General features: G+C 38.3%; 1 protein-coding gene across 1 annotated transcript in view; it reads right to left on the reverse strand.

The window, feature by feature from the left end:
* Positions 1 to 21486: 21486 nt before the first annotated feature.
* Positions 21487 to 23616, reverse strand: part of ANGPT1 (angiopoietin 1) — a 167921-nt gene continuing 165791 nt past the window's right edge. Inside the window, exon 9 of the mRNA XM_026843655.1 lies at positions 21487 to 23300. Within this exon, the coding sequence (XP_026699456.1) occupies positions 23140 to 23300 (161 nt within the window). The 3' untranslated portion in view covers positions 21487 to 23139. The remainder of the gene's footprint in view (positions 23301 to 23616) is intronic.

Raw genomic sequence — 23616 nt, forward strand, 5'->3', positions numbered from 1 at the left:
TCTCACCAGCTGAGACTCTTTCGGTTTCAAGACGACTTATGTCTTTTGGGCAGTGTATTGACTTCTTGCCCTTACTGTTTAGGGACCCACAGGATGGATCCTAATCCATTTTATTTACTAGTGTAGACATAGCCATAAAATCTAGGATTTTATGTCAGAGTAGTGGGGACTGGATCTGGCAGAGGCTGGGAAACCAAGCAATGTGAAGGAGTGAGGAATCCGAGTGCCCAAGGCCACCACAGTTCAAAGCCCAATAGATCTGCTTCGGGAAGCAAAGAAACATGAAGCAAGCAAAATTACAGCTTGTGAGAGGGAAAGCAAGATGGAGTAGTTACAGAGCGAGCTACTCTCTTACTCCTTCTTCTTTTTTCCTTGAATCCTATGTCCCCCTTGGGGAAGACAGAGGGTATGAAAGTTGGAGAGGAATCTGGAATTTGATCTGTGGGTTATTTGGCCAACAGCCCATTTTGATGCCCAAGTCTGAATCACTGAGAAGGCTGATACAGCAACTGCAACTTGAAATCTGCCGTCTAAAGCCATCCCTGAGACCCCATGTCCTCATTATTGCTACTTATCGTGAGGTCTACATGAAGAAACTTTAACAAGAACACAGTAGTCCTGTTGGTGGCAAATACTGAATAAACACAATCCCCTGCCTCTATAATAGTTCCCAGTTTTCTTACTTCATAGGAGTCACCTCTTTTCAGCACCAGCAGTTCCACTTGCTTCACTGGCGCAAGCAAGCTCCTTGCATCATATCAAGCTCATTTTCCTGTGGGCCTCTTAGGTGAGTCTCCCAGGAGAGTTAAAACCAATGCTTTGTTCACATAGACGGCAACATAAACCCTGAATTTGACCATACCTCTGTGGCTTCAGTGTAGTATAAATATATACTAATGATTTATCAAGTATTTACTTTTCCATTTCACATAAATAAAGCAGAACATTTGCAAAGCACACTGTCAATGTTAATATAAAATCAGATGTCCATTTTGTCAGCCTACTGCCTTATACTGGATATTCGAATACTGTAGTTTGATGCTGATTGGTGAGTTATTTAAGGCAACAACATGTGTATGCATGAGAGTCTATGCTGTGTTGCAACTGCTGCAACCTAGTGATATGAGCAGGTGAGTGATTTCAAGTTTCAAGAATAAAAATTAACCAGTCATTTTCATTGGTATCTATTTCACAGAACTGTGAACATACAGACTTAAAATATGCAAAGAGGTAGTCATACATGAATATGCTACTGCTATTTATTTAAACAGCCACATGGGGTTTATTTTCATGTTCACAAAATATTGCTGCACCGAGATAACAGTGTAATCTTCCCAACTTTTGTCTCTTCTGTCAGCCATCTCCAGTCCTTGGAGCAACTCTTATTGTTGCACATGTTTACAAGAGGATTAAAGTTTTGAGGTAGCATGTAGCCTAAATTACACCACTCTAAGCAAGAACAAATTTGTCCTAAATCTCATGTGCTAATGTGAATTTGTACATTTTGTGAGTAAATTATGTTACTCATTTTTCATGTAATGGTCCAGTTCTGATGACTTTTCCTTGGAGAGGCTAATGTTGATGTTTCAAATGACAATTTTCTTGTTGGGTAGAAATGAAAACTATTTACCATACAGTTTCCGAATGATTCATTCTTGAGACTGAAGAATTGTTCTCAAGGGTGCTGGCTGCACAGTAGTCAGCAAGGCCAGTGCCAGTAAGTATAACTTCTCTACTGAATTGGAGGTGCCAACTATGGCAACTTAAAATTAACTTTCCATGGCAGTTGTGTAAAATGGCTGCTCTGTCACCCTCTGTTCTTACTACATCTGCACAGAGTGTGCTCAGCAAAAGTTGGGTACTGTAGCAAATATTCCTCCATTCTTATTTGGAAATGATGCTAGAGCAACTTGATCTTGGTCTCAGAGAAAATATTTATTCAGCAGTACATCATATGAGGAAAGTTATGCAATATCTTATATCTTAAGATACATATTGTTCACAGTCTGCCAAATTCTGATCTTAGATATATGTGGAAAAACACATATTGCATCAATTGAATTAGTCACAACTAATTGGTAGAAATGAGAGCAAACTTTAGCACATCAGTGTCAAATAGATTTGCATGTATATATCTGAAGAGAGAAATGGATTTGCAAATACAGGGCCAAACTGAAGATTTCCCACTCATTTTTCTGGCCTTTATTTCACACCGTAGAGTAATTTCAGGGTCAAATGACATATACTTAGCAACAACTGCAGAAGGGAGAATACATCTGCTCTTCTAACAAGCTTTTTCAAAAGTAGTGAACAATTTTTTGCTTTCTTTCACATAAAAATTTTACTGAAAGAACTTTGCCAAAGAGCTACATAGCTCCAAACCTATATCCACTCCAATTAAGACAATCCTGGATATAAGTCAGTGCTAGTGAGTTCAGAGTATGCCTTAAAAAGGCTACTCATATGGGTAAAAGGAGCAGGATTTTAATAATTTTTTTAGAAATGGAATTGAAATTTTTCTTTTAAGAAGTAAGTATCTTTCTGTAAAATTATTCTAGTAAATGTCTATAAAAGTATTTCAGAATCTATCTGAAATAACTTATGAGAACAGAATATAAATTTAATTTCTAATAAAATCAGAAATATTTTTTATAGACCATTTTCTCCTGGCTTTGCAAACTTGCATTTAAATTTCTCATTAACATTGGAAAAAATCTGGTCTATGACTGGATCTGCAAATTTTTTAGTGCATATACATGTGTGGGAGAGAGCTCATATGGGAGAAGCTTAGAGCTTGCCTTGTTATTTAATCAACTCATTGTTCAACAGTAGTCAGAAAGCAATTCAAATGTTGGAAAGGAACAAAAAGGAAACACGAATTAAAAACCTTCCACCACTGTATAATGCTATGGGGCTCTTGCATATCGAATTCTGACTGCTTTTATGTTGCCTCCATTGCAAAGAAAATACAGTAGCAGAGGAAAGATGAGGAGGCGGAGAAGAGGAAGGTAAGAAGAGTGATTGAAGGTTTGAAACAGTTTCTATACAACAAATGAAGAAGGAAGCTCTACTGTAAGCAAGAGATAAAGGAAGGAAAAACATAGTTCATTAAAATAATGAGTGATGTAGAGCAGGGAAAGATTGTTCACTGTCTTTCATTTCCCTGCACAAGACGGTGTAAAAAGAAGAATATTTTTAGCCTGGAACTTTGGAAATATTAGAATTTCAAATGACTTAAAAGACATGGTTGGAAAAAATATTGAGAGAAAATCTATATTCATTAAATAAAAAACATCTCTTCTGAATGAAGATACTGAGCAATATTAATGAAAATCATCCCTGCATTCTGGGCCTGCTTTTACCCTTTGTCTTAGACTTCAACTGCTGTTCTATTAAAAACCCAGAATATAGGGAGGAGTTTGTATTTTTTACCGGATACAAGCTTTCCTATGTCCCTTTTGGAAACTGAGACCCACTTAAAGTCATGACCTTAACTATCAGTTGTCCAGAGGAGGGACAAGGGCTTCAGTCTTCATAGGACATGACACAAACTGCTAGGCCACCGTTGCCATGCCAGTTTGGTTTAAAATGAAAAGTTAAAAGCACAAAAGAAAGACAATGCTGAAATAACACAGAAGGCTTGATAAGACAGACTCAGAAATCTTTATTTAAAAGATGGTGTTTTAAAAGGATAAAACTTTATCATGTTACTCCTCATTTTTCAGTCTCTGCAACAAGATTAAACAGTACATGTGGGATTACTGCATGTTTGATTTTACTCATAATTCACTAAGCAGTGTCCCAAGCTTGCAATGCCTGCTGATCTCAGAAAAGATTACTTGTTGTAAGGACTGTCTGCGTAATGTTTTGGTCAATGGGGCTGGATAGCCCCTTCTGTGCTGAGAGCACACAAACCACGAGCAAGGTACCACCCACAGCTGCTTATAAATGCCTTTTGATAAACCCCGCGGACTGGAGGTCTGTGATTCTCTGCTCAGTGCACTGAACAAGACAGCTGTGATCACTTGAGTGGAAATTCATGTGGGATTTAAATTGTTGTGGGCTTCCAGCTCTTAGTTTCTTTTTTCCCAGCAGAGCCTGTAAGTCTCTGTCCCTTGCTGGGATGACCTTCAGAGGCCTGGAGGCCATTTCAGCTCCAGTAGGACTGTGTGAAATAGTGTCATCTGGGGCAAAGTGTGTGACTGATGCATCTGCTCGAAACAGAATGGCTGCCAACCTGTCAGCTTTGATCCTTTTTAATATCTGATTACCTACACACCTCAGCAAATACCTCTGAGAAGCAATAGTTGAGATACACTTGCAAAAACAATAGTTACACAGTTTTTTCCAGCTATAGTGATCCTAAGTACCACACAAGAGCACAGCATAATTTTGGAACACTGAAGAACCAATCCATATACATTTTCTTAATATATTATTCCTTAAGTTTTCCAAGTATAGATGAATCAGTCCTTTCATATTCCAGCATCACAGTACTAGTGTCAACATGATACAGTACTAGTGTCAACAATTGTTCTCTCAATTTTGATTAAAAAACAGTGGTTAGTGAACTTCTCTCTCATCCCTTCACTGGTTATAAACTCAGTATAAATTCAGCCTTTTGACTCCAATTAGGTTTAAGATTTCTTGGGAACAGCTGACATATTTATAACTCAATATGTTTGTCTCATCCATCTGTTTTCTGCTGGCAGGTTGTAAATTATTAGGACACATACTGTCTTGTCTATATCTTTGTATGTGCAGAACAGGGTGGAAATGTTTTTCTGCTCTGGTATTTAGGTTCTTCCATTGTGTGAAGGCTATATAGTAACAACCCCTGCATGGCTTTTTGATCTTCTCTAAACACTTGTATTTCTGTCCTCACTGAAGGTCATCCCATCAGTGGAGAGGCATAGTAGAAGGACAGCAAGCACTTCTGCAGGCTGAAGCAATGTCACACATAAAGTATCAGTCTCTGAAAACTGGCAGGTTCCAAAACCAGCTGCTTGTAAAAGCAAAGGAAAGCACAGAACCTGATTGGTCCTGACATAGATTTAGGGACAGTGACATTCTCAGTAAGTGATTTAGTGGAAAAATAAATTGTTAAACTTGTACAGATAATTCCAGCCACAAACTCGATCCCTATAGAAATATCCATCAAGCCAAAAAATGTATCTTTTTCATCAAACCAAAATTTGTTTCAGCATAACGTATGTCACTTTTAACTGCTGTAGTTTATGTGAACCCACTGCTGGAACCAATTTTCTTTGAGAATTCTCCATTTATCCAGTTTCTTTTACAAACTATAGTTACATGACTGGCTTTGGTGGTGTGGACAGTCTGAAGTTTAAAAAGCAAACCTCTGGGAATAGCAGAGGTGTAGAATGATTGTGCTGTAAATGCTGCTCTAACTGCAAAGGCTGAGACAGCCAAAATAGCAATACAGCTTTTATGGAAAACAAACAAAAATTAAAGTATACACTAATCATCCTAGGAAAGATTATTAACGAGTCAAATGATGATACTGTTGACAAGGCATCAGGCCAAACAATATTTGTCCAAAGCTGATAAGGAAAGAGGGGTTAGAAATAGGAGAAGCTTAAGCAGATATTTTTACGATTTTGCTTAGTACAAGCAAGATCTGCAAGGACTGGGCCATGGTTAGCATAACTCCATTATTAAAAAGGTGGTCTAGGGATTTACTTAGAAATTATATATCAGTGCATTTAGTCTCATGTGAGACAGAAGTGTTTCACAAGATCAAATAAAGATACCCTTGGAAAAATTGACAGCCTGAGAACAGCAACATGTTCTCAGGAAGTGGAGATCATGCTTGAGCTGGTTAGAATTCCTGGTGGATATTATTACTGCAGAGGTGCAGGGTGATTTGCTACAGTAGCAAACAAAAAATTAAAAAAATTACACTATGGTTATTCAGATATTTAGATCATACAAACATCTTAGAACTTTAAACTGTTGTGGATGAATATTCTTTGCTTAAATAATGAGCAAAACTGGTTGATTAAATGAAAGGTGCTTTTTAAACTCTTTTGGCTTAAGATTTTTTAACCATTATCAGACTTAAACTTTGGTTTTAGGATTCCTGGGATCTTGTAGTGTTGGACACAATGGAAAAAAATCCCCTACGTTTGTGAATATTCCTGTTCCTGCACTATTAAGATCAAGAGAAATGCAAAAGAAACAGGAAGCAAGAAGTACTTTAAAACATTTCAGAGTTTCTTTAAACTGTATTCTGCCACCTAGAAAAGCCAGTAGAGTAGCAGAGGGGTAGTATAGTTCACTAGAGTAAATGGAGATTTAATTTGGTTTGCTTAGTTTGTGAACACAAGCAATGCCTAGTGCAATCTTAGCAATACATAACAAAGCTCTCGTGTAAGTATATTTAAGGCTAGAATCACCTCAGGACTAATGGTTTTGTTTTCCTCTCAGTGCACCAGAGTGCATTTGATCTACTGGGATAAATTTATTTCTTGGCTGCCAGTGTTGTAATATATTCAGGTAACTTTTCTTGGAAAAATGGGATAATAGGTGAGCACACAGAGAGGAGTCAGCATCAGTGAATACTGAAGTTACAGCTCCAAGAACTTCTTCAGGAATGACAGACGTTGCAACTTGGATGACTGTTGAGATTATCACTATAAAATTCCCAGATTGCATGGATTAGACAGAAGAGTTAACAAAAGGAACAACTGTCAAATGAAAGTTTTCCAACAGACCTTAAGGAAAAAGCTTTAACCATCAAATCAGATTAAGAGTAAATATTTTTATGAGTGACATGGGTTTACAATAAATCTAAATAATAGTTGGATTCTCAAAATAAATATATCCCTAGGTATTCTATAAAGTTCAAGAACTCTTTGTGTAAAGAAGAGATCATTACTCTAGGAGTGACAGATATGTGTAATGGGAAGATTTTAACCTGTACAGCCTAACTAATTTTGGTTTTGAAACGAAAAGAATACACAAAGGCAACCTACAAAAAATGGTTGCCTCTTCAATATTTATTTTAAACTCTCACAATGAAACCTTTACTCATAACTGAAAACTAGGTTTGCTGTTCCCGCTTAAAGAAAATTTGATGAGACCATAAAATCTCCCTTCCCTTTGTGAGTGTGTATATATATATATATATATATACAATTTAAAAAAAAAAAAGTTATAACATGCAAGATAAGTGAAGAATTAAGAAAAGGAACATTTTTTCTTCTCACTGCCTGTGAGAGGTGAGGAGCATTTCTGCTCTCTTGATGGCACAGGCTTGGTTCAGTGTGTGCCGGTAGTGGCCAATGGCAGCAGCACTGTCCTGAGGTGAAGGTTTTAGATGAGTGTTGCAGCTGCTGTGGAAATTTTCCTACTGAGCATTGGGCTTAATCTTAGTCAGTGTGAAATTTCACTGAGGCTCACCGTCCCTGAAGAGGCCACAAAATCTAAGGGTTCACTCCTGTGTTTAATAGTTATTTTGTTCAGTTCTTAGAGTTGAAATTATGACTGCTAATGATTCTTATTTTTGACTGAGTCACTGAAATGTTCCCCAGATTTTCAATATAGCACTAAACTTGCTTTTTTTGGCTGTGGATATATTGAAACAGTTAAGCTGTTAGAAGGAGATGCTAGTCCAGATGGAATTGAAACCAGATTTCTGAGGCAAGGAGTCTAAAGTAACCAATTATTGACACATTTCATTACTTCCACTACAGTCTAAAATATTGGACAAATAAGTAATATAAATTCACAGCTTAGATGGCTTTTGGAACAAAGAAAGGCCATGAATTCTTTATGGTCAAACATGATATCTAATCACTTGAGTAACACCGCTTTGCTTAGAATTGCAGATGTCATTTTTGGATTAGATTTTATATTACTTTTTTTTTTTCCCAATAAGGAATATTTGGATTATTTCTTTTGTTATATGAATTATCCTGTGTTACGATCTGACATCCATTGTTCTGGAGTGGAAATCTGCAGAAAACTTGGCTTCAGTCATACTGCTCTAATGGCTTAATTGTTGTTTAGAACAGATCAAAGTCTTCTAAAAACTAAAAATGAATTCCTTAGATACTCCAGAGATTTGTATGCACATTGGATTATATTATCTACAATTCTTGCAATAATAATTTTATGTCTGTCTATAAACACAGAGCAGATGCAGGTTCCCCCTCCTGTTAATGCCTTCATGTATCCAGCATCAGGAGAGGCTGCCTTAGCGTGCAGTCCATTTACATAACTTTCTGTGTCCAGCAGATTTCATACTGCTTTACTGCCCCATTCAGGATTTGGCCTTATGTTCAACCAAAACTAGTGAGAAATTCACTGCATTGTCTAGACAATAGAAAACACTAGAACTTTGTTTTGTGGAATGGATCTCTTTTTTTCATTGAATAAAGGGGCAGACATCCAGGAAGATATGGTGAGCCTTGTACTTTCCTTAATTATGACGAATTTAATTTCCATGTGGGCTACTTAATTGAAGGTGTGTTCAGAATCAGGCCAGAGGCAAAAGCAAAAGTAGTTATGCAGCAAGAAATACCTTGCACCATCTGGAAGTGGAACAGGATTCCTGCTACTTTTCATAGTTTTTACATGTTATCTTGAGAGCTTCAGGATGCAGAGTAGAAAGATGATGGATTGCACAAATTTTAATTGTTTTCAAACCATGCATTATTTTTGGAGGGACTTGAGGAAAATAGTATTTTTCCTTTGGATGTTACTAAAAAAAAAAAAAAAAAAAAAAAAAAATACAACAAAGAATACTCAATTTTTTCACAAAATTCTATCGAGGACACTTGATCACAGTAAGGACTACTTCCTCTGCTCAGCTTATCACTTCTAGCTTTATGCACTTATTGTTCTAGTAGGGTTGGATCTCTTGTTAGACATGAATTATAAAGGCTTTAAACAGGAATACACTTTCAGACACTTGATCATGCTCTTATGTTACCTAAAATATAAGGGAGGAGCAGGAAATGCAAATTTTCCCACATTTTTTTTTTCAGAAAGCCAATAATTATTGTTTCCTATTTAAAGTTAATTGTTGATTTCCTTAGTGGAATTTGGGGGTAGAAAAGGAGGAATCAATAAAAAAGCAGAATTCTTCCACTATAATACTAAAATATATGGACCTTTCATTGGAAACCCAACCACTTCATTCCAAGGTTTTCAGTAAACCCACAAATATTTCCAAAAAGAAATCCCCCTCCCCTATTATTTCTGCTTAATAGCAAATCTTCTGTGAAAATTCTCATTTTGTAGAAATAGACTAGCATGTTTTTGATCTCTGGTTATAGTGGAAAGACTTTTCACTTCTAATTTTTTTAAGCATCTTGGTTAATCACATCATTCACCGTTTTTAAACTTGGAATCTTTACAAACCAAATCTAAAATAAGTGTCAGTTACATCAGTCGCTAATAAGGTAATAATACTTCATTATATCATAGAAATTTTATATATATTTGGTCAAACTCTGTTAAAGTATGCCTCAAAGAAAACACTTTGGAGAAAGCTAGTCAGTGTAGGCTATCAACATTCCAGATTTTAATATTAACCAAACTAAAGAAAAATTTAGCTACCATAACAAGTAATAATGGATAGGAAGAAATATTCTTTAAAACTTGGTACAAAGCTACATCTGAACATAAAAATTACCCATGGATTCCACAGCCATACTCTTCACAGAAATTATGTGCAATACAAATTACTAGAGATGGAAAAATGACATATAATTTTCAACTGTGGTGTATGAATCCACTTCTATTTTATGTTCTACTTTATGCATATATCCTGAGTATTTCCAAACCAATAGACAATCAGTTCACAAAAGTTTAATTCCTTTTTCTTCTATAAGTAATAAGCTTCCCAAGAAAGCACAGCCTGACAAAACAGAACAGAATTCTGCTGATAAGATTTCTTACACTCAGGAATTAAAGAAAGCTAATTGCTATTGTTTAATTTTGTCCTATTTGAAAGGAAAAAATTTTGAAGAGTCAAGACAAAAATTAAGGTTAATCAGCTAAAGGATGAAGCAGTTGAGAAACAACTGAAGTTAGAATTACTTTGCACTATTCCTGTCTCCTGAGAAATAGTTTGTATATATTGTCACATATATTTTCTGTACATAGACATGCATGGGAAATAGGTTTGTATGTAAGAGACTGCTACCCAAATATGGTATTACTTATTGTAGGCCACCCACAACAGCTCTGCACTGAAGTAACTCTTCACCACCAGCAATGATTCAGTTGACCTTTGATTAAACACAGGAATTTGAACTATGGAAAGGTCTGAAACCTGACACAGTCCTTTGACACCTCAGTGTCTGTCATTAAAGATAATCCTACATTAGGTACTGCTTTCTGAAAATAGAATTAAACTACATTTTTCGATCTTAACCCTTCCATATTACAGATGTAACCCTGCTGTGTTAGGAGACTTCCTGAATTACTGCTTCTACTTTCAAGTCCATGTGTTTGTGAAGGAGTATTAAGGGGAGCACGGGGGCCAGCAAGCACATACTGGGCAGCTCTGTCACCAGCAAATGAAGTGACTGTCCAGGTCATAGTAATCAGTGGACCACAAAAAAACCCCAGGACTTGAATGTCTGATTGTGCCCCATCCTTCCTTCACTTTTTCATACTTCATATAAAGTGAGACATTGAATCAGAAAGACAGACATGTTGCTTGTTGTGGATTTTTGAATCTTTTCTTTGTCTGAGCATCACCAATGTCATGCTGACATTTTTAACTTTAGCTCATCTCTGTGGAGATCTCCATTCTTTGCAGTGATTTCTGGTAGGTAGGACCTGCTTGTGATGGAGGCTCTGGGATGATCTGAGAGGCTCGCACTCCTAGACATGCTTTTACACCATTTTAAACTACTACTTTTTTCTCCTTTTCCTCAACTCTGTTTATCCATGTTGCTAAGAAGACCTCAGTGGGAATCTCCTGAATCTCAGCCTGCTCTTCTTTTCCTCTGTGCAACATTAAACACTGCCAAACAGTGACATGGTTTCATTTTGCAGCGGTTGCGTCTCACTTGGATATACAAAATAAAATAAAGAAGTCAGAGAAGTACAACTCAGCGGCAGATTTTCACTGGAAAATAGTGTGTGGGGATCCAAAGTTCATAGCGTATGAAATGTGAGAGTCTTTGGATTTATACTGTTTTTGAGAATTTGTCTATCAGTTTTAGGGGAAGGCTGTGCACTGCAGCAGAGCTGGAATAAGCAGTGTCCTGGCTGAGGATAGTCCAGGCTATGACTGTCCTGCAGAGACAGCTCTTACACCCCTAATCACCAGCAATGCTGTTGGGGAGCAGGACATCACCCCACAAAGGGACTGATCTTGGAAGTATGGCAATAGTATGACCTGAGGAAAGCAAACTCTGGCTGGAAGAGGACTTCTCTTGAAGCTAAACATGAACACTGACCACACTACACAGGTGACAGTGCCCTCTCCAGTCCTCTCCAACCCAGCTTTCCCACTGACTGTTACATTACATGACTTTTAAAGAGAAAACTTCTCTTTTTTCTTTTTCCCCATCAGAAGCTTGTCAATCTACCTTGTCAACCTGTACCCTCTTAGCAGGGTGTTCCTATACCCCAGCTATTCACAGTAAACTGAAAAAAAACAAAGAAGTGGTTTAATGCTCTTTTCTTTAGCTCCATGATATATGGGCATGGAGCCCATGAAGGACAGTTTGGACCTTGACAAGTCTTCAAGTGGAACCTACTTAACTTTGTTCCAAGGGGCTGTAGTGCAACTGCAGATTCCTAAAAGACCATGTTGCATGTCTCTCTCTAGTTAAATCTCTGGTTCCTCTTCACAGGTGTCATATGAAAGAATAGTCAGAAAGTTTCAAAATTATTAGTTGCAACAGGACAGTTGAAAGTTTTGGTATGAATGAGCTGCTTTAGGATCACGTCCATATTAACATTTTAAAAGCATTTCCACATGCACATTCTAGAAGTAAAAAAAAAAAAAAAAAGCAGCAATCTAAGGAAGCTTCATTTTAAAGCTGATTAGTGCAAACAAGGAAAGACAGCAAAGGCTGAAGAGTCCCTCAGGGATGTGGCCTTTACGGAAGGAGGAAGGTGAAATCTTACTCTTGTCAGTGAAATTCGTTTCACAGTACCAAAGAGAGCATTGCATTTTGGCAGGGTCCTGCTGGTTAAGTATTAGTGCTCTTTATTGTGCAATCGTTGTTTCTGATAACAATGTGCAGAACACTAACTGTTATCTCACTAACTGAGATAAATACTTTAGTATGCATAGAGTAACCTGATATTTCCTGGTAGAATACCAAGTTTATCCTTTTCACAACACTAATCTCATAATTCACTCACTGAGCACTACAGATTTCTCTTACAAATTAAATATGTTTGATAATCCATTCAGTGTTTTGACATAGTATGTTGCGGTTCACGTTCCTTCCTGGATAACAGTTTAATATGGTGATTTGCAGATGCCCGCAGGAGAGTCAGACAGGTGTATGCATAAATACAGTTTCTACATGTTCCCACTGATGATGCAGGAACCTGGTGGGCTCCAAAGTCTTTGTTTTTCCCACCTTGCTATTTTGTGTAAAAGCCTTGTTGAGTGTTGTTTTTGACAAAAAGAACACAGAAAGGAATAATACCAACTAGCCTAGGGCAATGTTTCATTTTGTTTTGTTTTAATTTATATTATGTTACAGGTTAAAAGCTGCAAATTCAGGACCCATTTTGACAGACGCTAAACGTGCCCCAAAGTTCTAGGAGCTGAAGACATCAAGAGACACAGTGTTAAAACCTGCAGAAAAGGTATGGCCAGGATGATGATCAGGCCCTATCGAAGCAGCTTGACTGTCCATGCAATCACAAACATTAGTACTTCAGAAGGCCTTACACTGACTTTATTATCTAGCTTCCCTTGCCTTTAGTAAGAGTAGAATTGCTGTGCATTGGGACATTCATCTTCTCTTATTCACTAGGTGTGACATGTTCTGAAAATACTGGTCTCTGGATGTGCTCTTAAAGGGTAGACAGTTGGAAAATACACTATTTAAGAAATCTGTGGCCTTAAGTACAAAGCTGGGGTCTCCACAACAGGTGACACATTTTATGTCAACAGACATATAGAACCACATCCTCAAAACATTTCAGAGTCTAGCTCATAAGTGGAAATACCTACCTAGACACAAACATGTGAAATAACAACGCTGATTTAGGCCCTTTCAGGTATATATTAGTTATTCTGAGAAAAGCTGTTTGAATTAGTGTGGGATGTGGTGCCTGAGCTTCTTTATGGTGAGAGTTTCATCTGACCCAAAAAAGACATGGAGTGGGAGGAAGGACATGAGTCTCATTTTCACCATGGGACCCTAAGCTCCTTGGTTGTGTGCAGGGCAGATGAGAACTGAACCACAATCCCAGGGCACAGCTGCCATTTTCCATAGCCTTTCAGCCATTAAACCTCCATTCAAACACTGCTTTTTCTCACTATACATACTCTGTAAGCTTACATTGCTTTACAGCCAAGGTGCTCGGGCTGGACCCTTCACTGAACGTGTAGCAGTGCCAGCTCCTCCATGCTGTAGCACAGGCACGCCGTAAACCTGGATGTGGAGCCAGAGCACCTCCTGGAAGCCAGGAGCAGTTAGTCCATTGTGCTTGTGACCCACGGATAGCCAAATTGCTTCTGTTTTATTTTCATCTGTGTTCATTTTCATTTGTTCAGATTTGCTAAGTTCACAGCTTTTGAAACTCAAACTGGACAAAAGGGCACAAACAACTGGATTTTTCCAGCTTTCTAAATATTGATTAACTTCTGTTTTCTGTAAGGAAATGACATGGAGTCCTACTAATATCTAAGGTTATCTGTGGCGTTGTGACCTGTGAATCATAACCTCAGTGCGACTCTGGTTTGAACACTGGTAAGTGAAAGGTCAGAGAAACAAGATAGCTTATGCATGGCAACAGGATTAGCAGTTTTGGCTGCTCTGAAGATATTAATTTGAACCATCTTATGGCCAATACCACTCAGGTGCACTTATGAGAAATAAAGGAATTCTTGGACTCTAGAAAAGACACAGTATTTTTTTTGTATTGCTAAATATGATTCCAGAGTAAATAAAGGCACCAAACTGAGCTGATTACTTGGGGAGTTAAAAATATAAAATTATAAGGATATATTTTCATTTCCCGATGAATTATTCCTCATGAGTCAAAAATACTATTGCAATGTGATTCTTGGACTATCCAATAAAACCAGTGTGTGAGAGAATAATTAAAGACTTGCAGGATAATACATTATGCATAAGTTGGCTAAATTTAGGTTGGAAGAACAAACTGAATTCTTGCATTTACAACTTCTGAGTATTTGTCTATTTGACTATTTCAATGTATTTGTTTTAAATATAGTTCAGAACCCATCTCGAAGGTTAGCTTTCTTTTCTTTTCTTTTCTTCTTTCTTAGACCTCCTGATGTGTGCTCCATATACATATCTCCTGTCTAGTCAAATTGTAGTAAACACAACATTTAGTATAGTTTTGTGTGATTTCTCCTTTCTTCATCACCTATGTTTTTTGGAGCAACTTTTTACTGTGTAAGTATCATTCTTTTCCTTGGGGAAGTTCTATGCTACTATAAAACCAATGTATTTTTAATCCATTTGGGACAAACTGAAATCAGTGGGAATTCAGTAGTTTTAAACCTGAAAGCATGTAGCTAAACGTAGATTTAACTTTGACCCTCCATGCCGGACGTCCTAACCATTTTTAGTAGTCCCTTCAGTTTCCTTTTTCTATACCTTTCATTTCATATTTAGTTGATTCTGGTGATTAAGTGATCTTCGGAAAAGTTGCTTTTTGAACCACAGGTGGCAGCAGATAGCAGAAACTTCAGAAATAAGGGCTCCTCTGCATCCCCGAGTGAGCTGAGATGGCAGGGACAGCTTTCTTTGTCGTGGGATGAGTCTATCATCTTCTCTACACATCCAGTGGCTATTTAAACTAAACGTTTTATATGTTTATATTATACCTATTTGTACTGAAATTATAAACATTTAGCTTTATTTCATCAGAGTACTTATATATATAAAATGTTAACCTCAGCAGGTTAGTGACCTTCTAAATCTCCTTTGGTGTCCAGCATTACTCATTGAGTTGCAGCAGCATCATTTAATCTATTTTAGATTATATCAAGCTGAGGCAGCTTTTCTGATCTAGTCTTTGGGTTGTGGGGCAGCTCACTGTGGCATGAAAAGAGATTCAGGAGATGCTGGTGTCATGCGAATTTGCACAGGTCACACAATGGAAAAGGAGTGGCCACACAATGCACAGAGAGGCTGGTTCCTGCCTAAACCTCTGTCAATAAACCCATAGTCACAGTCACAGGGGTCAATTTTCCATCTCTTCATCTTACACTGTTGGGTACTCAAAACCGCTCTTGCATTTAAATTTATTTTAACAACAGAAAGTCCAATGTATTTATTCTGACTTTCTCCAAAGCTTTGAAAACTCTAAATAAACACCAAAACTTTTGTCATATGCTGAAGGCAAGTGAGTGACACTAGGCACTTCTCCATCTGCTTGTTTAGGGAACTACCTGTCTCCTCCTGTGGTAAAACTAGGATTAGTTTCTTAATATAATAAACAGAATAAATTAGTGGAAAGCCTTTGGCTAATAAAGCTGCACTTAAAAAATACTGACACATAGTTGTATCATCTCTGGCTTGTGACCAGGCAGTCTAAAGCTAGCACCTTCATTTCACAGGGGCTGCTTTGCTGTGTGCATAGTCTGGAGGTGTGCAAAGACATCACCTTGTTAGAAAGTGCAGCCACAGCGGATGCTGGGCCATGCTTCGCTCCACTCTTGGGCCAGGGAACTATTCCAGAAGAAATGGGTAGGAGGGAAGCTGAGGGCCTTGATGACTCCCCCATTGCCTGGACTAGGGTACAGATAGCCCTGAGGTGGCTTTCAGCCAGAAAGATTTGGGCAGCTGCTGGTCAGTGAGCAGGGATCGGCCAGAATGTGTAGGACCCAGGACCTGCACAGAGGTTGATCTAGGGAGTTCTTGGTTGGGTTTTTTTGGTTTGGTTGTTATTTTTTTGTTTTGTTTTGTTTTGTTTTGTTTTGTTTTGTTTTTTTTCTGGAGAGATATTCCCTGCACGAATTGAAAGAAACCTTTCAAAAATGACATTATTGATGCTTGGCAGTGCAATACTCACTCCACATGAAGGCAGAGCAGAGGACTGGAAACAAGAACCACTGCATGAGTCCAGGAGGAGAATTTCGCCTGGGGGTTTTACAGAACAAACAGCACTAAGTGAAGCTATCAAAGAGAGATTAAATAATCATCTCTGGTGGATGAAACATGAACTTCAAAGCAGGAGCTTTTAAATAAAAAAAAAAAAAAAAAAAAAAAAGGTTTGCTTCAAAAAAAAAGAAAAGTAAAACATATATATCCAGGAGTTCTGCTCCATTACTCAAAGGAAAACAAACCAGTGGTTCGACAATGCAACTGAGTGAGATCAGGTCTGAGATTTGCAGTTTCCTTTAGAGCAGACAATGATTCTAAATATAAGCATGAGAGGGATGCAAAAGGATGGAGATCCACATCTTTTAGTGGAAGAATAAATATTATCCAAAGCTGATTTATCTACTGGTGGATTCTTGTCTCACACTAAAGGCATGAACTGTTTCTCAGACAGCATGTCACCAAAAATTCCTCCAAGAAGGAGCTGCTTTTTAAGTACTGCTTTAGATTTTACCATATGAGAGTGTATCTTCACTACATTATAAACATTAAATAAAAGCAGAAAGTAAAATGGCCACACTGTTCCTTTTAGACTTTAGGGAATTAATTGGATACTAATTATCCTCTAATAAGTATATTAACAGATTCCTCTGCCTAATTCGTCTTTATTTTCCTCCTTTTCCTCTGCTTTCATCTTTGTCATTTCTTCATACTCTCTTTGTCAGACTGACTTCTTCCTTTTGCTGGCCTTGCCTTCAGTTTACTAACCTGATTCCTTTGCATTCTTAGCTATATTATCCTATAACAGCTGTTTTCTCACTCTTCCTCAACTTTTTCTTATCCAGTGTATCAAGATTCATCAAACTTCATTTTCCTTGTTTCAGAGTTTTTTCTCCTCCTTTTCCTACTGGGATGAAGCAGATGGCTATGAGTTACTCTTCTGGAGTCCTGTTAGGTCTCTTAGGGTTGACTTGTTTAAGTAGAAAGAAGATCTTCTGTGTGCATATGTGCCTATTTTTCCTCCATGGCCTTGCAAAGAAAACAACTGTCAAGAAAAGTTCCTTCCCCAAGTTTTGGCACAGACTGACTTTGCTCTCTCCATAGGTGATGTTGTGGTTGTTAAGACAAGCATCTGCTGGTCCTTGGTATTCTGTTAAATGTGGTACTTGCTTTCCTGTGACTACTACCAGAGAGCAGAAGGCAAACATTGCCAGCAGTTTAAAGCAGGCACACGGGCACTATTAAAGTGAAAGAAAGGTGAGAAGTGTAATGAGAGAAATAAAATTTATGGTAACTCTTTGGGGCTCAAGATTCTTGTTACTAAAACACAGGACTGGTGCCTAGGCCTTCATTTAATATATCAGTGGGTTTGGGGGGTCATATTTACAGTATATATCCTAATTTTCTGTAATTGAATTCACTGGCTCAGAAAACTGCACAGATCATTGATATGGAGAATAAAGTCTGCTTTATTTATAATACCCAACAGAAATTTCAGCGAGTGGAAGAATAAAGGCTCTAATTTCACAAGATTTTGGATGGGCATAGGTTCTATTTCATTATCAGTGCTTAAAATTTACACAACAGAATACAACATTTTCCAAAGGAACTCTGCCATTTTAAAGGACTTGCTACAGAGCTATCCTGACACAACCACAAGCAGCATGTCTTCTCAAAGATCCATACCAAATTTCTCTCTGTGCAAAAAAAGGAAAATGCACACAAACAAACATCCCAAAGCATTCAAAGTCAAATGAGACCCATAGATTCCTCCTCATATGAGCAGGAGTCAGGGAGAGGGGGGTCTGGACACTCCTGGAGGAGAAGAGAGTTTGTGCACTGTGTGACAGATGTGGCACAGGAAATATGGACCTGCTATGTCTCACAGGTAATCCTTTCCCTTCAACTCTTCCCTGTCTGTCTGTCTTTTCCCTTTCCTCATTACAGTCCCATATCCCCGTCTTCTCTCTTTCCTGCTCTTGCTCCCTTATTTTCCACATGCTGTCTGTTAATCCTCCCTTCCTGTCCAGCTCATGTGAAAGCTGGTAGGTAGGAATGCCTTCTGGCACAACTTCAGCACTATCTGGTTGTAAATTAAGCTTGATTTTACCTAAAGTGTTAAACTCTTGTTGTGATTGCTGTTTCAGTTTTGTTCTTCCCAAAGGAGAAGCGAGTGCTGTGCCAATCCCAAACAAGGTTGTTTGAGCTGGTCAGAGCTGTGGTTTGAACTGCAGGTCTGCAGAGAAGAAAGCTGCTACTATAGCTGGAAGGGTTTTTTAAGGAACTGTGTCTTGGCAACCTGTTGTACAGATGTAGATGACTTGCCCAGTTAATAGGCCAGTACTGGATGCTACAGCACTTAGAAAACCTTTCATTTAGATTACATCCCCAGCCTTAGAAGATATTAAAAATTAAGGATCTATATGCTATGCAAAACATATCTATTGATTTGTGAAAATTTGGAGTATTTTTGTTTTATAAAACAGAAAGAAATTTATCTGTGAAGGGTAAATAGTACAGCTACTATCATCATTGTCCACTGACTATTTTTCAGTATCTTTCAAGGCAATCAACATTTTAATATAAATCTAATCCAGAAAGACCATTTTTACTAATTGTAACCCTTCAATTCATGCACTATGTACATGTTTAACTGAAGGAGAAAAATGTGCTTTTATGTATGTAGTTCCTCACAATTTTAGTGCTGATGTGAAAAGCTAGGTTGGTCCAAATGAATACAACAAACAAGTCCAATTCAGCAAAAATTCCTGAGAAAATGAGGATAAATTGACCATAAAGAGATGTTCAAACTGATCCCTATAGTGTTAAAAAAAATACAAATGGAGCAAGAGGCATTTCTGGCTAAAAGATCAATGGAGATTTGTCACTGCCCAAAACATGATCAAATAGATGATAGAAGAACATGTCATAACTCAAGGGAAACAAGACTCACACTTCAGTTTGTATCTTTCCCTGTGCAATTCAAGAAACAGTTTATTTTAAAGATTGATAAAGAGTTGTACAATTTGAAATTAAAATAAGAATCAGAGAACCATCTAGTTTGGAAAAGACCTTGAAGATCATGCAGTCCAACCTTTAACCTAACACAGTTCCAACTACACCAGATCCCTCAGTGCTATGTCAACCCAACTCTTAGACACTTCCAGGGATGGGGACTCCACCACCTCCCTGGGCAGCCCATTCCAACCCCTAACAACCCATTCTGGAAAGAAATGCTTCCTAATATCCAGTCTAAACCTTCCCTGAGGCCATTCCCTCTTGTCCTATTTCTTGTGACCTGGTTAAAGAGACTCATCCCCAGCTCTCTGCAACCTCCTTTCAGGCAGCTGTAGAGGGCGATGAGGTCTCCCCTCAGCCTCCTCTTCTCCAGACTAAACACCCCCAGTTCCCTCAGCCACTCCCCGTATGACCTGTGCTCCAGACCCTGCACCAGCTCCGTTGCCCTTCTCTGGACACGCTCGAGTCATTCAATGTCCTTTTTGTAGTGAGGGGCCCAAAACTGAACACAGGAATCGAGGGGCGGCCTCACCAGTGCCGAGGACAGGGGTCAGATCCCTTCCCTGTCCCTGCTGGCCACGCTATTGCTGACACAAGCCAGGATGCCATTGGCCTTCTTGGCAACCTGGGCACACTGCTGGCTCCTGTTCAGCCGGCTGTCAATCAACCCCCCAGGTCCCTCTCTGACTGGCAGCTCTCCAGCCACTCCTCCCCAAGCCTGTAGCGCTGCTGGGGGTTGTTGTGGCCCAAGGGCAGCCCCCAGCATTTGGCCTTAGTGAAACTCCTCCAGTTGGGCTCAGCCCATGGCTCCAGCCTGTCCAGGTCTCTCTGCAGAGCCTCCCTACCCTCGAGCAGATCAACACTCCCACCCAACTGGGTGTCATCTGCAAACTGACTGAGGGTGCACTCGATCCCCTCGTCTAGATCATCAATAAAGATGTTAAACAGGAGTGGCCCCAACACCCAGCCCTGGGGGACACCACTCGTGACCGGCCACCAACTGGATTTAACTCCATTCACCACAACTCTCTGGGCCCGGCCATCCAGACAGTTTTTACCCAGCAAAGCCTGTGCCCATCCAAGCCTTGAGCAGCCAGTTTTGCCAGGAGAATGCTGTGGGAAACGGTGTCAAAGGCCTTACTAAAGCAAAGGTAGACAACATCCACAGCCTTTCCCTCATCTGATCATCAGTTCACCCTGTCATAGAAGGAGATGAGGTTTGTCAGGCAGGACCTGCCTTTCATAAACCCATGCTGACTGGGCCTGAGCATCTGGCTGTCCCGCATGTGTTGTGTGATGGTACTCAGGATGAGCTGCTACATCAGCTTCCCGGGCACCAATGTCAAGCTGACAGGCCTGTAATTTCCCAGATCATCCTTCTGACCCTTCTTTAATATGTTAAGAAATATAGTCTCATGATTTTAGTCAAGGAAATTGAATAAAAATTACGGAAATTAGTATTTGAAAGTTTAGAAATATTATTTTATGACAAACTCTAGATTCCCTTTCTAGACTTTATGTAAATTTATTAATATTTATTACAAAGAGAGATGGTGGCTTGTAAAATGTTGTCAGCCTGTCACAGAAAGGTATAATTAAAGCAAAGCAAATCATGGACACTGCAATTTTAAAAAATGTTTTATTACAAAGGATAGGAAACCAAATCCACATTTTTCTCAAACCCAGATAAATAAACAGTAAATATCATGCTTTTGATTTTAAATGTGTTTTGTCTTTTGCAATAGGATCTGCAAAAATCACATTCCTAGCTTGAAGACCTGCAAAAATATATCTTTTGAGAATATGGAGGAAGATGGACCACATATTTTGCACATAAATGAAAACCATTTGAAAAAACTGCTGGAAACTGAAACAAAACAGCTCTGTGAAGAAATTGCTGAGTAAGGAGTAGCTTGGTTACTTACTCAGAACAAAACAGCAAGTTAACCCCCAGGCAAGATTATTTCAAATATATATATAAATATATACAAATACACAAACCCAAAGATCTTACCACTTAAAAGCAAACAAATAACTAATTGTAACAAAAACAGAGAACATTGTGGGGCCTAGTGATCTTTAAGAAGGGATGTTTAAAATAATAATTTCTCTTCCGTAGAAATAAACTGCTAAAGGAAAAAACAAAAAAACAAAAAAAACCAAAAAAAAAAGAGAGAAAATAAAGAAGAAAAAAGAAAAAAAACCTAGACAGTTACTCTAGTATCGTCATCCATTAAAAAAGAACCAGATCTTTGTTGTGCCTGATCTCAGAAGCAGTTTAATCAATGAAACAAAGCAATAAACAGACAAGTAAAAAACTCACCACATGCAGATTTTGCATGTCATGTTGGTCCCAATTTAATTGATGAGAATGTTTCTTTTGATTTCAGTGGGAGCAGGGTAAACTTGCTCATTTTGTATATAACAGAAGTAGGATGACTGCGAGCTACTTTCCCAAATGGATTTATTCATATGACTAAATCATGAGGGGCTGTAAATGGAAAGAGTTGTTTCTACACCCTCATGGGACACCCAGCTACTTGCTATTATAGGCACTTTATCTTTTCCAATGGCTGAATTTTACATCTTGCCCCATATTTCTGCAACATTTTAATATAACAAAATTACTTTTTAGCAACCTGTAAACAGTCTTCTAAAGTTCTTTTAATATTTATATCCTTCTGAGGCTTTGCACCCTTTGAGTAGGGTCAGGGCTGCCTGTACAAGTTAAGTGACCATTACAGGAAATATAAACATGCTATTTACAACTTCACAATTCTTTATTTTCTATACAGTTCTGATGAGTATTTTTTATAGTTGTAGCCTAAGCACTGTGTAGAACTGGCATGCTTCTGATATTCACGAAAAATGTAATAAAAAAGCAAAATAATTAATGATAAATTTTGCACATGCAAGGATACTGTAAAATGAATCCATTGCCTTAAGCTATACATTTATGTAATTTCTATATACCCTAACATTTTGCCTTCCTGTGTACTTTTGATGGAAATATTCCATGCAAAATCCCATGTTTTCTTTAGGATAATATTTCACATTCTTTAAACCTTCCATTAATTTTTCTATGACATTCAGACCGCTTTTAACGAAAGAAGGGAAAAACCTCAAAACACAGCTACTTTCGTTATCACACTATCAATCCTAGCTCAGAGATTATGCCAATTATCTGATTTACCTCTACAGAGAAACCGAAGAATTTATGCTTATTACCCTTATCATTCTTCATATGTTTGACTCAGTCTATTTATGAGAAACATGTCCTTAAAGGATTTAATGAAAAATAATATTCACGCAAACTGTTTGACTCTAGGATTAACATAAATCCATCCACCACTCAAGTTCAGTTCATTTAAGAGAAACAATATTTTGAGTGGTCACCTTTAAAGCTTTAAGATGAGTTTTAATAAAGGTGTCTCTGTAATCCTTTTTCATGTGCATAATGTTGACATTTCACTGCTGAATAACATTCTACTCAATACACGGTGGTTGATACATTTCAGTTCTTCAAATTCTGATGCTGTTGTTGAATAATCTGTTGTGGTTTTGCATCTTCTATTAAAAAAAGACATCCACTGACAAGCATCGGGTTTAGACAGAATAACCAGATCCAGTTGTTCTCCGGAAAATCATTGCAGCCACCTTCATCTAAACGAAGCCTCCCCGAGTCGTCAGAACATGGGGTGACTGTTGGGGAGTTTATGTGGGTTACGGAGTGATAATGAAGTGACTTTGCATCATTCCTACATGTTGCTTTCAAGAAGTCCTTCACCTTTTACCTTCAGACTGTGATAGTAGTGCTGCTGAGGGCAGTGTTGTCCTGACTTGTTCTGGGATCCACTGCTGAATACCTTTAAAAATCCAAGGGCCGAATCATCATGGTGGTGGAGTGCAAGGAGTAGCTGGGGCCTTTGAAGTAATGCCACTTGATGCCATTGAGCTTTCCATGGTTTTGCCCAGCAGTGTAGAACATCCCATTGAGATTGGAGGGGCCACAGGCATCAAACCACCACCCTGAAACCATTAAGACAATCAATTAAACTGCAAGTGCACTAAGTATTTTTATTTTGTGCCTGATTAGCCAATTCTGCTATTCCTAGGCTCATAAATACTCCTGGAGTGTGTGTGTTTAAGGGGTTATTTAGTAATTTCCTTTTTTGCTCTTCTTGTGCCATTTTGTAACCAGCGGTTCTGAAGAATGCCCACATATTTACAGTGCTGGAAAAGCGCTTCAGTCCTAACTCATTCTGGTTTTATATCCACTATGTGAATCAAGAACAAGAACAGTAAAGACAAATTAACTCCTTTGTATGTTTAGACAGTATCACAG

Source organism: Athene cunicularia (genome assembly GCF_003259725.1).
Source record: "Athene cunicularia isolate RWA chromosome 2 unlocalized genomic scaffold, athCun1 chr2_part1, whole genome shotgun sequence".
Taxonomy (NCBI): domain Eukaryota; kingdom Metazoa; phylum Chordata; class Aves; order Strigiformes; family Strigidae; genus Athene; species Athene cunicularia.